General features: G+C 42.6%; 1 protein-coding gene across 3 annotated transcripts in view; it reads left to right on the plus strand.

Annotated features, from left to right (window-relative positions):
* DPY19L1 (dpy-19 like C-mannosyltransferase 1) overlaps positions 1–16,657 on the plus strand; it is a 234,875-nt gene that overhangs the window by 208,044 nt on the left and 10,174 nt on the right. For all 3 annotated transcript variants that reach the window (XM_040432907.1, XM_040432906.1, XM_040432908.1), the window contains 3 exons: positions 6,780–6,899; positions 13,409–13,583; positions 15,415–15,514. In XM_040432907.1, coding sequence (XP_040288841.1) covers positions 6,780–6,899; positions 13,409–13,583; positions 15,415–15,514 — 395 coding nt within the window. The remainder of the gene's footprint in view (positions 1–6,779; positions 6,900–13,408; positions 13,584–15,414; positions 15,515–16,657) is intronic.

Here is a 16,657-nt window from a genome sequence, read left to right on the forward strand (position 1 = left end):
CGTTTTGCGGATCCGATCCATCTATCAGTGGATTCGTAAAAATTATGCGGACATCTGAATGGAGCTTTACAGGGGGGTGATCAATGACAGGGGGGTGATCAGGGAGTCTATATGGGGTGATCACCACAGTCATTGATCACGCCCCTGTAAGGCTCCATTCAGTCGTCCGTATGCGTTTTGCGGATCCGATCCATCTATCAGTGGATCCGTAAAAATCATGCGGACGTCTGAATGGAGCTTTACAGGGGGGTGATCAATGACAGGGGGGTAATCAATGACAGGGGGGTGATCAGGGAGTCTATATGGGGTGATCACCACAGTCATTGATCACGCCCCTGTAAGGCTCCATTCAGACGTCCGTATGCGTTTTGCGGATCCGATCCATCTATCAGTGGATCCGTAAAAATTATGCGGACATCTGAATGGAGCTTTACAGGGGGGTGATCAATGACAGGGGGGTGATCAGGGAGTCTATATGGGGTGATCACCACAGTCATTGATCACGCCCCTGTAAGGCTCCTTTCAGACGTCCGTATGCGTTTTGCGGATCCGATCCATCTATCAGTGGATCCGTAAAAATCATGCGGACATCTGAATGGAGCTTTACAGGGGGGTGATCAATGACAGGGGGGTAATCAATGACAAGGGGGTGATCAGGGAGTCTATATGGGGTGATCAGGGGTGATCAAGGGTGAATAAGGGGTTAATAAGTGACAGGGGGGGGGTGTAGTGTAGTGGTGCTTGGTGCAACATATTACTGAGCTACCTGTGTCCTCTGGTGGTCGATCCAAACAAAGGGGACCACCAGAGGACCAGGTAGCAGGTATATTAGACGCTGTTATCAAAACAGCGTCTAATATACCTGTTAGGGGTTAAAAAAATCACATCTCCAGCCTGCCAGCGAACGATCGCCGCTGGCAGGCTGGAGATCCACTCTCTTACCTTCCGTTCCTGTGAGCGCGCGCGCCTGTGTGCGCGCGTTCACAGGAAATCTCGGCTCACGCGAGATGACGCCAATCGGCGTTAGTGTGACCTGGGAATGCCGCAGAAATGACGCCTTTCGGCGTTAGCGTGGCGGGAAGTGGTTAAAATTGTAATGTTTTTCTTTTTTTAACTTTTTATAATAAAAACTTTTAACCTCCTTAGGGGGCTAGAACCTGGAATCTTTTCATCGCATGTCCCATTAACCCTAATAGAGATTCTATTAGGGTGAATGGGATTTTGACACACTCCCTGCTGATCTTTCATCCTACACAGCTTAGCAGGGAGCGTACCACCTGGGAAGGTTCAGAAGCTTTCATGCTGCCATTAAACCGATTGGAGCCCCTCGACTTCACTGTGGGGGCACCAATCAGAAGGTTTTTTGATTTGATCTGAGGGGTTAAAGAACAGGGTTCGGCATGATCACCGTTTTATTAAAACTGGAGTGGTGCACGCCCGAAAAGTGCAGGGGCCCGGCAGTCCCTGACAGGCGGCCCCTGCTGTATCCGCCGGCACCGCTGTAAAAGCCGATCCCAGCGGATTTACCCCATCTATACCAGGGTCAGTGCTGACAGCGGCATAGAAGGTGCTTGCGGTATGGAAGGGGTCTCCATCAAGTCCCCACGCTGTGGTGACAGGAACCCGATGGATGAGAAGGCAGCCTGATGCTTCTACAGAAACCTAGGAGATCCAGCCCTCAGGCAGGGTTTTTTTATAATAAAAAAAAAAAGTTTCAAGTAAAAAAATAAAAAATTCCCCAAACATACACATATAAAGTTGTAAAAAATAATTAAAAGCTGTGCCAAAAAAGCTATTTTTTGTCACCTTACATCACAAAAAGCGCAATACCAAGCGATCAAAAAGTCATATGTACCCTAAAATAGTACCAATCAAACCGTCACCTCATCCCGCAAAAAATTAGACCCTACATGAGTCAATCACTGAAACAAAACTAAAAAAGTAGACGTATTTGATATTGTTGAGCCATGACAACATGCTCTATAAAAATAGCACAAGATCTAACCTGTCAGGTGAACATTGTAAAAAAAAACTAAAAATGAAAACTGTGCCAGAACAGGGATTTTATTTTTGTTACCTTTCCTCATAAAAAGATTAATATAGAGTGATCAAAAATAATATCTAAACCAAAATAATACCAATAAAACTTTATTCTATAGTTTCCAAAACGGGGTCACTTTTTGGGAGTTTCGACCGTAGGAGTGCATCAGGGAGGCTTCAAATTAGACCGAGTGTCTAAAAACCAGTCCAGCAAAATCTGCCCTCCAAAAATCATATGGCACTCCTTTTCTTCTGCGGTGTGCCCATACAGTAGTTTACGACCACGTATGGTGGGGAGTTTCTGTAAACTGCAGAATCAGGGTAATAGATTTATTGAGTTTTGTTTGGCTGTTAATCCTTGCTGTGTTACAGAAAAAAATGGATTAAATGGAAAATCTGCCCAAAAAAAGTGAAATTTTGAAAGTTCATTTCCATTTTCTTTTAATTCTTGTGGAACAGCTAATGGGTTTACAAAGTTTGTAAAATCAGTTTTGAATAGCTTGAGGGGTTTCGTTTCTAAAAACCACCCATGTATGGGTGATTTCTATTATGTGAGCCCCACAAAGTGACTTCATAACTGAAACGGTTCTTAAAAAATGGGTTTTGGAAATTTTCTTTAAAATTTTAAGAATTGCTTCTAACTTCCTAAAAAATAAAATGACATTTTCAAAATAAATAAACATGGAGAGCTCACCAGAATATATGCTGGTGCTCAGCGATGCTATAACCACTTAGTTAAGACAGAAGACCTATATGAATGACTGGCCCACAGCAAAAGTAATATTAAACAGTTTATTCAATTATACACCAATATAAAATATATAAAGTAATACCAAAAAATGTTCACAGTCACGGTCCCTGAATTGACTCCTATTTGTGGAGGTCTCGCAAAAAAGAACTTAGAATATTTCATATAATGCGGTAAAAAAATCCTTTTTGAAAAAAAAAATCCAGTGTTGGTGCACTTTTAATTGTTTTTCCTTTCAGCCTTGATATATAGTCCCAATTATGATGACTCTTGTTGTCTAATTATGCACCACCTCTTTACCTAAATCAGTCATAATAATAATGCTGATACTATGTTTCCAATAAATAGGCACAATTTATCATATAGCTGCACTACTTGTCAGCATCCAGAATTGTCCCGTTCAGCTGTGCACTTTATAGCTGATATGGGGGGATTTAGAGCAGCATTGGTTATGCACTTAACCGATTACACGCCACCTCCGTATTTGGATTGATTTCAGTAGAATGGCATCACTTCGGCAGTTAACAACTTTACTCTGCTCACCTCTAGTCACGATGTGCTGCTAGACCTTATAGTCCTGCCGTGTGCCGGCACACTTACTTGAGTGATACGGAGATAAATTACGGTAATTCTTCTTTATATATCAGTGCCGTGGATGTACTATCTGGATTAGTAGCACAATTAGACCAGACGCATTTACAAATGCTGCCAACGTAGTAATGTGAAGAGATGTGTTCAGCACCCGATGCGCCATCACGGGAAGGAGGAAGCTCCAGCAAACACAGGGTAACAAACTCCCAGCAGACGCTCGATGTATTCAATTTATATGCTCATTTATTTCCACGGGTATACATCCATAAAGAGGACGCGTTTCGACCCGTCCAGCCTTCATCAACAAACATAAATGATGTGTTACACTGTCTTAAATCACAGTTACACTTGCCACGTCAGACGCCCAGATTGGAAACAAAAGACACACTAGTCAGGTAAATGCCAAGCTTGTGTGACCAAAAACAAAAGAGCAACAAAGGAACATAAACCATGATAATTACTGAGATCAAAGATACCATAAACTTGCAGCAAATTCCTACATCAAATAACATCATCTTGAAGTCGCTGTCTGTAAAAGAGGAATGACAACAATAATAGGTGTAACCTCATATTCCCTATTACGTCCTCTGGGTTGTAATGTACCCAAGGTGTGGATCCAATAGGCCTCCCTTCGCAATAGCTGTCTTTTCATATCACCCTTTTTATCTTTTCCAAAACCTGAAATTTTAGTTGAGAGATGAATTTGTGATATTGATCAAAGTGAGATGGTAATGGCAACAGCAGATTTCCTGTTCGTATGGTCGACTCTGCTGTCACCTGGCTCCATAATCTTTCACCAACACTGAGTGCCAGGATTTTGGCACACTACAAGTTCTCTCTCCTGGGCCAGAATCAGATTCTGTACTGAGCATGCACCAATATTCTGGCAAACGGCACGGGCAGGATACAGATGTTGGCCCTGTCAATCAACAAGGGGAAGGAGACTGACAAAATTGGTGCATTGAGGGGCAAGGGCTTTCCCCTTTTGCATCTAACATCTAATATAGCATATTTGTAGAAAGTGCTTTTTCTGGTTAGTGCTCAAACAGATCTGCAAAGCAAAAATGTTCTATTCATGTGCTACAGGCAACTATGATTACTTTAATAGTCTATAACAAGCTGAAAGACTTCCATTAATGAAGCCCATACTTAGGTTAATACACAGAAGTAGGCCAAAATCAACCATGCTTTATAGTAAGAACCATCTCAAGACAGAAATGTTGTCACCTTTGGCAGATAATGTACTGTACATAATACCAGTCACAAGCTGACCATAGGGGCTATTAAACCATTGAACCATCTGTGGAGAACTCTGTTTTATCAGAGAGGACTTTTACATTTTGGTGGTGAATTGGTGAACCCATTATAATTTTTTTACTTTCTACATAAACGTCAACTAAAAGAATTAGCTTAAAGGGATCCCGTCACCATGAAAGTACAATGTAAGCTACAGGCAGCATATTATAGAGCTGGAGGAGCTGAGTGAGGAGCGAGGAGCGCTCACAGTGTAGTGGCAATGAGCTGCCATGGAGGCCAGATTATGTGGAATTTCTCGTGATCTACTAATCCAACTAGATAATTCTTCAAACTAGCAGACTGATTCTTCTTTGATACTCAGTCCTGGAAGGGGATCAATGCTTATGCAGCAGCAATGAAATGCTTAATGAGATTTCTTTTAGAAGGGGAGTAGGACTTTCTGGATCTAGCCAAGAAAAACATCTCTAGTGAGAGACGGAAGTCAGCTGAACAGGTCCTTCTGATGACCTCTTCAATTTTGGCCCAGAAAGGGGAAATTAAAGGGCATGTCCAACATATATAGGAGAGGGAGCCCACATCACCCCGCAACCCCAGTAGCTTTTGGATAGCCCCCGAGCATATAGCAGAGTTGTTTTGTACTTTCTGGAAAGGAGCTTATAATAGTTTTCTTGGTAACACACACAACATTCAGGCTAATGTTTAAAGGGACATTTTCATTAGAAAAGGGTAATTTTGTAAAACTCAGAATCTGTAGAGAACTTTTTAGAATGTTCTAGAAAAAGTATTTTGGTAGTAAAATAAAATGCAAAATATTGTCTTTATCAGTAATCTCAGAGTGTGTGGCTCTACTGCATTGGGAAGGGTTAATCTGCATAGTAATCTTCTTAGGATAGTAGATAGAGGACTGGAATGACAAAATGGCAATTCTATTGTTCTCTTGATAGGCTTCGATAAAGATTCAAGCAGACCATTGCATTAATTACTATACTGTGAGAAGCCCTGACCAGCCATAGGGGCGGTGTAATGCTGTAATTGAGCCATCACCCCACACTCCTTGCTGGTCTGAGAGAAGTAAAGGTTCCTGCATAGTGATCTCACCTGGCCCTATATATCAAGGAGAGGGGAGAGCCTGTATACTTTCTTCAGAATGATGCAACAGATCGCTAAGTGAAAGGTATCATTACATTCAGCTTAGATGGCCCTATAAGGAATTGTGATTTGGTATATCAGTGAATTTCCTGGTGACTGACCTCCTTTAACTTTTAGCAAACACCTTTTTCTCTAGCTGCTAGTGTTGGTTACTTTACAATCTGGCAACCACTGGTCGTAAATAAGGTTAATTTAAGGCCTCATGCACACAACCCTTCCGTTTTTTGCGGTCCGCAATCCGCGGATCCGCAAAAAACTGATGCCGCCCATGAGGAACAGAATGGGCGGTCCTTTGTAGAAATGCCTATTCTTGTTCGCAAAATGAACACGAATAGGACATTATTTGTATTTTTTTTGAGGGGCCTCGGAACGGAGCAACGGATGCGGGCAGCACACGGAGTGCTGTCTGCATCTTTTGCGGCCCCATTGAAGTGAATGGGTCCACATCCGAGCCGCAAAAACGGCGGCTCGGATACGGACCCAAACAACGGCCCGTGTGCATGAGGTCTAAAAGACGAGGGAGTGTTATCAAACTAGTTTAAAGTAGGACTGGCTTAGTTGCCCATAGCAATCAATCAGGTTCCACCTTTTATTTTCCAAAGGAGCTTTGAAAAATGAAAGGTGGAATCTGATTGGTTGCTATGGGTAACTAAGCCAGTTCTACCTTACACCAGTTTAATAAATCTCCCCCGTTATGTTTAGGGATGGATTTCAACACAAGAACCGCAAAAAAAGTGATTAGACATGTTATATTGCAGCACTGAGTTCCTTGGTCGGAATAGGACATCTGCATGGACTTTGTATGTTCTTCTCATGTACTTGTGAGTTCCTTCCCTTGTCTTGATAAGAGTTCTTTTTCCCCATGGATCAGTAATATTATCCTACGGGCAAGTGATACACATGAGTAATTTACTACATTGTTTTTGAAATTGGAATTAAAGGGAAATGCCATAAATTGAATGAATGTTGTGTTTTGTTTCTTTTTCACCCACAGCTGGTGTACCATGCTTTGCAGCTAGTGGCATTTGCTGTCCTTGCTATTTTAATTATGAGACTGAAGTTGTTTTTAACACCCCATATGTGTGTAATGGCGTCCCTGCTGTGCTCCAGACCGGTAAGGCAGTGTCTCATGTGTTTGTGTTCTTCATGTGTCCATTCCCAAAAACTGCAATTATAATAATGCATTAATAATGTCATTGATTTGTATTGATAATAATGCATTGATAATGTCACTCCACTTGATTACAAACAGTCTAATGACCATCATTAGATAATTAATCAATTTCATGTTGTCCTGATTTGCATATAATATTCCACCCATTAGTTTTCCTGTGCACATTTAGCACTTGGTGGGTACTAGTCGGCGTGAGGAGACTTATAGGCCATACATGCTCCTCTGGAATTCTGGGAACAAAAGGGATGCAAATGAGCTCTTAAAGGGGTTATCCGGGCACCTGTCCTCAGAATCATCAATATCAGATCGGCAGGGGTCCGACACCCGGCACCCCTGCTGATCAGCTGTATGAGGAGACGGTGCGCGCAGTGTGCACATGCTGTCTCAATTATCTCTTCCAGATCACTGCTTTAATCCAGCAGTGGTGGCCGTGCATGCACACTATAGGAAAAGGCGGTGGCCGCTCTGGTAGCTGAGACTGTGGGAGCGCACATAGCCTGACGCTTTGTAGTGCAAGCACAGCCACCACTGCTGGATTGCAGGGTGGTCTGAACCCCTGGAAACGAGCAGTGTATAATGTGATGGAAAAATGAATAAACCAGCAAAGGAGGCAATATGGAGAATTTCAATACATTAGTAAGTGGCTTGTGTTAACTTTGTCTACATGATAAATGCCACTTTCTGAAGTGACAAAACCCCCTCATTTTACAAGCAGTTTCTGTTTTCATTAGCCCCTTATGGCAATATATGATAGACAGAGGTCATTGGAAACCTGGGGGTGTGCACATTTATCTGACAAGATGGGCACTCTGATGTCAACCAATGCTATTCGGAGGCACTACATCTGACAATAGTGTACTGGAATGCTATGTTATGGTGTCAGCAAAAACATTATTATTCTTAGTATTATTGGAATAACTTGCATTTAAAGGGAGCAATTCTCATAATAACCTATTTAATTTTGCTGACCCTTAAAGGGGTTGTGCCAAGATTTAGACTTCTCAACCGGCTAGGGGATAAGTGTCTGATCTGTGGCAGTCCATCACAAATGCGGACCACCAACACTCAGACACTTGGGGGTCATTTGTTAAGACTGGCGTTTTAGACCTACAGCTGGTGGTGGATCCGCTGGCGTTATGCAGAGGTGCCGGCCTCTACATAACTTCAGCGTACCCACTGGCGCTTCTAAATGTAAGTCAGCTTCCTAACTGTCTTACATTTAGACCATTTTCTATGCCTAAAACAGGCGTAGAAAATGGTAAATGAGACGGGCCTGCCGACCTGTCCCCTACCCCACCCACGACACGCCAACTTTTTTAAAACTTTTAAAAGTTTTAAAAGTCGCAGATTGTGGCGCAAAGGACCTTTATAGACATATGTCTGGTTAGTAGATGACCCAACCATCTTGGCTCAACCCCTTTGATGATCATAAATATCAAATTACTGTATATAAGTTTTCTACATCATAATATGTATACGTTCATCACAGCCCAAAGTTCTGTAAGGTAAAAGCAGCATATATTTTTTTTTCTACTGCATACATCGCAGAATATGTACTTTCACACTTCGCATGGTGTACTAGCATAGAAGAGCAGCTGTTACAGCAGATGTGTTTGGTTTTAAAGATTTGCAAATTATTTTGCTGATGAAAATCAATTTTCGGAAGACTATCTTTTTCAGTTCAGAAAAAGTCTTAAAACAGACTTACAAGACTTATTTCACTGACTTATATACTGACATATTCCGCAGCACTTCAACGACATTTTCATAGCTTGCTGTCCCCGATGGAGCTCACAATCTAAATTCCCTATCAGTATGTTTTTGGATGCTAACAAGCGGCAATCTAAATGGAAATCGGAATAAGGCTACATTCACACGTCAGTATTTTTCTATAATCCGATTTTCTGTCCGTTTTTTGCGGATCCGTTGTTCCTGAAAATGTTTCCGTATGTCATCCGTTTTTTGCGGATCCGCAAAAAACGGAAACATGTATAAATTTCAATAAGCAAATAAAGTTGTTTGGATTTCTTTAAAAAAATAAAAATAAAATTTAAATGTAATTTCCAGGAACGGATTCCGTATAAAACGGATGACATACGGAATGACATCCGTATGTCATCCGTTTTTTGCGGATCCATTGACTTTGTATTGTACCAGGATCCGATTTTTCAGGAAAAGAATAGGACATGTTTTATATTTAAACGGACATGCGGAACGGAACAACGGAAACGGACAGCACACATTGTGCTGTCCGTTTTTTTCCAGGACCCATTGAAAATGAATGGGTCCAGATCTGTTCCAGAAAAAACGGAACAGATCAGGAAAGAAAAAACGGACGTGTGAATGGACCCTTACTGACATTTCGCTAAGCTCATTATAAATAATTTGCGTAAAGCCTCTTGAATTTTGGTCAAATGTCTTTGTTTACTTCTATGATGGGAATGAATATCCATGTGAAATATGATTCCTACTGTTGTAAATATCTCACAAGTTGCTTCCTGTACATATATATTACCATTAGGCTACTTTCACACTAGCGTTCGGGGCTCCGCTTGTGAGTTCCGTTTGAAGGGTCTCACAAGCGGCCCCGAACGGATCCGTCCAGCCCTAATGCATTCTGAGTGGATGCGGATCCGCTCAGAATGAATCAGTCTGGCACCGTTTGTCCTCCGCTCAGCAGGCGGACACCTGAACGCAGCTTGCAGCGTTCGGGTGTCTGCCTGGCCGTGCGGAGGCAAACGGATCCGTCCAGACTCAATGGGGACGGATCCGTTTGAAGTTGACACAGTATGGCTCAATTTTCAAACGGATCCGTCCCCCATTGACTTTCAGTGTAAAGTCAAAACGGATCCGTTTGCATTATCATGAAAAAAAAAAAAAAAAAAATTTTTTTTTTTTTTTTTGTTCATGGTAATGCAAACGGATCCGTTCTGAACGGATCCAAGCATTTGCATTATAGGTGCGGATCCGTCTGTGCAGATACCAGACGGATCCGCATCAAACGCAGGTGTGAAAGTAGCCTTAGAGTGGTTTCGCATGCAGCATTATTTGGAAAAACACCAGAACCAGAAGTGGACCCAGCAGGAAGGAGAACTAGAAGTACATCTTTTATAGTTCCTACTCACTTTGCATCCATAAAAAAAAAAAACACTGTGTATGAAATGATTCACACAGAGGTTGCTAGCTGAATTTGCACATATAGAGAAAAGCGCCCAGCGTATCTTTGGGCAGAATCAACGCCAAACTTAGCTGATAACATCCTCCATGTCACACACACTGCCTTTAGCGGTAGTTTTTGATGCAGTTTTTTGAGAAGTGAGTTGGAAGGGAATAAGACATGTAAAGGAAGAACTTTTTCTTTTTTCTGTTGGATCCCAAAAAAATGAATCTGCATGTGACACCACCCTAAGCACCATGTACGTTCTCGGTTACACCAATCCACTGTCCTGTGCGCTGCCTCCCAGAAAGGACGTGGCTGCCAGCGGGCTTTCAGCTAAATGTCAGCACGGCTGTCCACGCCCGAACTTCGTCTTGTGAACGTCCCCTAAGGCCCCTTTCACACGAGCGAGTTTTCCGCGCGGGTGCAATGCGTGACGTGAACGCATGGCACCCGCACTGAATCCTGACCCATTCATTTCAATGGGTCTGTGTACATGAGCATTTTTTTTTTGTTTGGTTTTTTTCACACGTCACTTCTGCGTTGCGTTACAAACGCGGCATGTTCTAAATTCAGCGTTTTTCACGCAGCCCTGGCCCCATAGAAGTGAATGGGGCTTCAGTGAAAAACGCATTGCATCCGGAAGCAAGTGCGGGTGCAATGCGTTTTTTACTGATGGTTGCTAAGAGATGTGGTTTGTAAACCTTCAGTTTTTTTATCACGCGCGTGAATAATGCATCAAAACGCATTGCACCCGCGCGGAAAAAACTGAACGCAACCGCAGACAAAATGGTGCGAGTTTTACTGAATGCACCCTGAACGCATCCTGACCTAATCCATCACGCTCGTGTGAAAGGGTCCTAAGGCCCCTTGCAGACGAGCATACTTCCCGCAGCGAGTCCGCAACGCAGCTCCCGGCCTGACCTCCCAGCGCTCCCGGGGGTCACATAGCATTATATTGATTTATGATGCTATGGAACCCTTAGGCCTCTTTCACACGGGCGTTGCGGAAAAATGTCCGGGTGCGTTGAGGGAACACCCGCGATTTTTCCGCGCGAGTGCAAAACCTTGTAATGCGTTTTGCACTCGCGTGAGAAAAATCGCGCGTGTTTGGTACCCAAACCCGAACTTCTTCACAGAAGTTCGGGCTTGGGATCGGTGTTCTGTAAATAGTATTATTTTCCCTTATAACATGGTTATAAGGGAAAATAATAGCATTCTGAATACAGAATGCTAAGTAAAACAGGGCTGGAGGGGGTTAAAAAAAATAAAAAATCATTTAACTCCCCTTAATCCACTTGCTCGCGATGCCGGGCATCTCCGTCTGACTCTTTTACTGTCTAGGACCTGTGGAGAGCATTAACTATAGTTTAAGGACCTGGGATGACGTCACTCTGGTCATCACATGGTACGTCACATGATCTTTTACCATGGTGAATCACCATGGTAAAAGATCATGTGACGTACCATGTGATGACCAGAGTGACGTCATCCCAGGTCCTTAAACTATAGTTAATGCTCTCCACAGGTCCTAGACAGTAAAAGAGTCAGACGGAGATGCCGGCTACGCGAGCAAGTGGATTAAGGTGAGTTAAATGACTTTTTATTTTTTTTTAACCCCTCCAGCCCTGTTTTACTATGCATTCTGTATTCAGAATGCTATTATTTTCCCTTATAACCATGTTATAAGGGAAAATAATAAGGTTCGGGTCTCTATCCCGATCGTCTCCTAGCAACCGTGCGTGAAAATCGCACCGCATCCGCACTTGCTTGCGGATGCTTGCGATTTTCACGCACCCCGATTCATTTCTATGGGGCCTGCATTACGTGAAAAACGCACAAAGAGGAGCATGCTGCGATTTTCACGCAACGCAAAAGTGATGCGTGAAAATCACCGCTCGTGTGCACAGTCCCATAGAAATGAATGGGTCAGTATTCAGTGCGGGTGCAATGCGTTCACCTCCCGCATCGCATCCGCGCGGAATACTCGCTCGTGTGAAAGGGGCCTTACAGTTCTGGAATGTATTGAATAAAACTGACAGCATAATGCCAGTGTTATCCAATACTTTCCAGAACTGTAAGGGTTACATAGCATCATAAATCAATATAATGCTATGTTAATTCTGTCAGTGCTGAGAGGTCAGGCCGGGTGCTGCGATGTGGGAGGAACGCTCATCTGCAAGGGGCCTTAGAGTGTCAGTTTTTAGGGTTTTCTGTAGAAGGGAAATATGGAGCTTTTTGGATAAATACACAAAGAGCCTGCATATTGTTAATTTAAAAAAATGTAAATGAAAATAAAAATCTATATAAAAATACACATTTTAATTTTTTAAGTAAAATGTGTTATTTCATTAAATGTATATGACATAAAATATTTGGTCTCCCCTTGTGCATTACAGCCTACACTTTTAAGAGCACCTACCAGCAGGATCATCCTGATCAAGCCACAAAAACTGCCTGATGGGGTTGATTCTGCTGATTAAAAGCTACCTGTCTCGTGATATTAATTGTGGTGTGCCCAAGAAAAAAATATATTTTTTATTCTTCCTGCACATGAGAGCTTCAGTTCACTGATAGGCATAGCCAGCCCTGGAAAGCTGAGGTGCACCAAAGGGCTAGGCACTGTCCCTCGTTGCACAGAAGCCCTTGTTTGCATGAGAAATAAAAGTTGTTTTTTTTTCTCGGGTACAAGACAGGTGGTATTTTAATCAACAGGGTCAACCCTACACGACAGCATGCCCAGTTTAATACAGTTGATCCTGTGGACAGGTGCTTTTAAAATAATTTACACTTTATTTAGGGCAAAGAACAGGGTGAATAAATAAATAAAAAATAAAAAAAAGTGGTGGTGTTTATTTTTTTTTATTTTTTTCCTTCTGCCCCTGAAATAAATTAATAAAAATTAAACACTAATGTATGCTTCTTTTAATATCATAAAACAGTACAGCATGTCCTGGATGAAACAATGGGGAAGATTTATCAAACTAGTGAACGTCGAACTGGCTTAGTTGCACATAGCAACCAATCACATTCCACCTTTTATGTTTCACAGCTCCTTTGGAAAATGAAAAGTGGCTACTGATTGGTTGCTATGGGCAACTAGTACAGCTCTACTTTACACCAGCTTAATAAATCTCCCCCAATATGTTTTGAGTGCAGCTTGTATGTATACCTATGTTCTTCCATGGTTACAGGCTATAAACCCTAGGTGTAGTTTGATCCTGCAGTCATCTCTCTCTCTGGCTAACGTACATTGTAACAGGATGTAACTTTTTGAATTTTTATTTTGTAGCTTTTTGGATGGATCTTCAGCCGGCTGAATCGGCCACTGTTTATTTTTATCGTAGTAATATTGATGTCTATACAAGGTGTTAGCAACATTCAAACTCAGCTGAATATAAAAGGGGAGTTCAGCAACATCGCTCAGGAAGAACTATTGGAGTGGATAAAATTCAGCACGAAACCAAGTAAGTTTTTCCACTTAAACTGATTTCTTTATTAAAGGGTAAGTTGACCTTTGGATAAAAAAAATAAAAATACTAAGGGGTCGAACTGCTCGGAGCCCTCTGCCTCTTCAGTCTTTCTTTAGATCTGCTGATAGAAAGTATTTGAGGTCTTTCAGATCATGGTACAGTACATCAATAGAAATAAGTCAAAGTAACCGGAGTTCTTAATTAGAATTGAGAAAGCCAGTCAGATGACTAGCGAGACGTCTTAAAAAAAAAGAAAGTCCAGTTACTTTGACTTATTTCTCCTGATATTCAGTAGCATTCACTTTGTGTTGTTGAAGGCATCACACTCAGCCAGCCAGAATCCTGCTCTGTACTGATGAGAGGCAAGCACCCCGAAACAGCTGTCTATGGATGGATATTTGGCTTGACTATTTTCCCTTTTCATATTCTAAGGCTTGTTAAAAAGTACGACTGACTTATAGGGAGCCAATTCCAGAGGATGTTGGCAGCGAGATGGTAAATAGGTTCCATACTCCACACGCTTGAAACCACAAGCAGGTCATCAGTCCTTTGGGTGCAAACTGGTAGCGTTAAAGAGAACCTTTCACTAGATTAAAAAATCAAAACTAAGTATACAGACATGTAGAGCGGCGCCCAGGGATCCCCCTGCACTTACTATTATCCCTGGGCGCCGCTCCGTTCGCCCGGTATAGCCTCCGGTATCTTCACATGTTAGGCTCCACCCAGGGGGAAAAAAAACTCTCAGGCTATGAGCTGAGCGCTGCAATTGGCCAGCGCTACAGCATAGGAGAAAGAGACGCCGGCAGGTTCCCCTGGGTGGAGCCTAACATGTGAAGATACCGGAGGCTATACCGGGCGAATGGAGCGGCGCCCAGGTATAATAGTAAGTGCAGGGGGATCCCTGGGCGCCGCTCTACATGTCTGTATACTTAGTTTAGATTTTTTAATCTAGTGAAAGGTCCTCTTTAAGATTACTCATTAGTAACTGCATAGCAGATGGTAATAAATGGTTACTCCTTTTGGCATAGTTAAAAGGGTTTTCCAGGATTTCTATACTGATGACTAGTGTTGAGTGAATCAGGTTCGGACTGCTGCATCCGAACTCGATTAGTTTGAAAACTTCATTAACAATATAGCCTCCATACCACCATAAAATGTATGCGCTCCACGGAGGACTTTGCTCTCGTGCTGAAAATATTGTGAAACTTGCTTCGTCTCGCGTCTATGACGTGACACTTGCTTTATGCACATAAATGTCAGTGTCAAAATTAGATGCTGAGCTCGGACTTGTGCCTCATTAGCGAAGCTAAGTTCAGCTGTGGATTTTGACACCGTAATTTATGCGCATAACCGAAGTGTGAATTCATAGACGCGAGACGAAGCATGTGTCGCAATATTTGAGCAAGATCGCAAAGACCTCAGCAGAGACCATAGATTTTACAGTAGGACAGGGAACCCGTTTTGCTCAACACTACTGATGACCTATCCTTTGGATAGATCATCAGTATCTGATCAGTAGGGCTCTGACACCTAGGACCCCCGCTGATGAGCTATTTTGAGAAGGCAGCGCCGTTCCTGTGAGCACCGCTGCCTCCTCGACACTTGCCTTCTCAAACAGATGATCGCCTGGGGTCCTATCCTAGGTCATCAGTATAAAAATCTTGGAAAACCCCTTTAATATGGAATGTGCAAATCCAGAAGATTAAAACTTGACCTCAGTAGAGATAAGTGCACAGCAAAGCTTTTTCTGATGATTATTGTACCTAAAACTGTGATAATCTCATAAATTGTATATCATTTGTATAATATACCTACTATTACCCAGATGCAGTATTTGCTGGTGCAATGCCTACCATGGCAAGTGTTAAGCTGTCTACAGGACGCCCCATTGTCAACCACCCTCATTATGAAGATGCTGGTTTAAGGTGAGTTTCTATGTGGGAAAAATACATGAAATGAAATCTGATTTCTTTTTTTTCTTTTTTATAAGCACTGAATTTTACCCCAGGGACAAATAAATATTAATTGATAGCAAAATGTCACATTTTAAATATGCAAGGCAATAAAAAATCTCAAAACCGTGATTTACCAGCCTTGTGGCGCAGTATGAAGGACTCTCCTTTTGGTATCCGATCTCTTTATCTCAATAGGGGTTGTTTTTTATCTTATTATTTTATATGATTTAATAGAAACACTGTGTGATAATAAATTAACAGTTTTCTCTTAAAATGTCATCATCAAAATGTTTGCCATTGGTCTGTGGTAGTTGCTACTGAAATCTGTGACATTTTTGATTTTGCACAAGATTCTCTGTTAGGCTACTTTCACACTTGCGTTTGGAGCGGATCCGTCTGGTGTCTGCACAGACGGATCCGCTCCTATAATGCAAACGCTTGCATCCGTTCAGAACGGATCCGTCTGCATAACTGGTTTTTACAGATCTGATTTTTCACTTCGTGAAAACTCAGATCCAACACTATATTCTAACACAGAGGCGTTCCCATGGTGATGGGGACGCTTTAAGTTAGAATATACTAAAAGAACTGTGTACATGACTGCCCCCTGCTGCCTGGCAGCACCCGATCTCTTACATGGGCCTGTGATCCGCACAATTATTGTGTGAATCATAGCCCCCTGTAAGAGATCAGGTGATGCCAGGCAGGAGGGGGCAGACCCCCTCCCTCCCCTGTATTAAATGTGACCAGTGCGGCCCCCCTCCCTCTATATTCATTGGTGGCCAGTGCGGTCCCTCCCTCCCCAGTATTAAATGTGACCAGTGCGGCCCCCCTCTCTCTATATTCATTGGTGGCCAGTGCGGATTCCCAGTATTAAATGTGACCAGTGCGGCCTCCCCTCTCCCACCTTCCCTAATTAAAATCACCCCCCCCCCCCCAATCATTGGTGGCAGCGGAGAGTTCCGATCGGAGTCCCAGTTTAATCGCTGGGGCTCCGATCGGTTACCATGGCAGCCAAGACGCTATTGCAGTCTTGGCTGCCATGGTTACTTAGCAATAAATAGCTAATTAAGCATTATACTTACCTGCGATGTCTGTGACCGGCCGGGAGCT

The sequence above is a fragment of the Bufo bufo genome, chromosome 5 (assembly GCF_905171765.1).
Source record: "Bufo bufo chromosome 5, aBufBuf1.1, whole genome shotgun sequence".
Classification (NCBI taxonomy): Eukaryota; Metazoa; Chordata; class Amphibia; order Anura; family Bufonidae; genus Bufo; species Bufo bufo.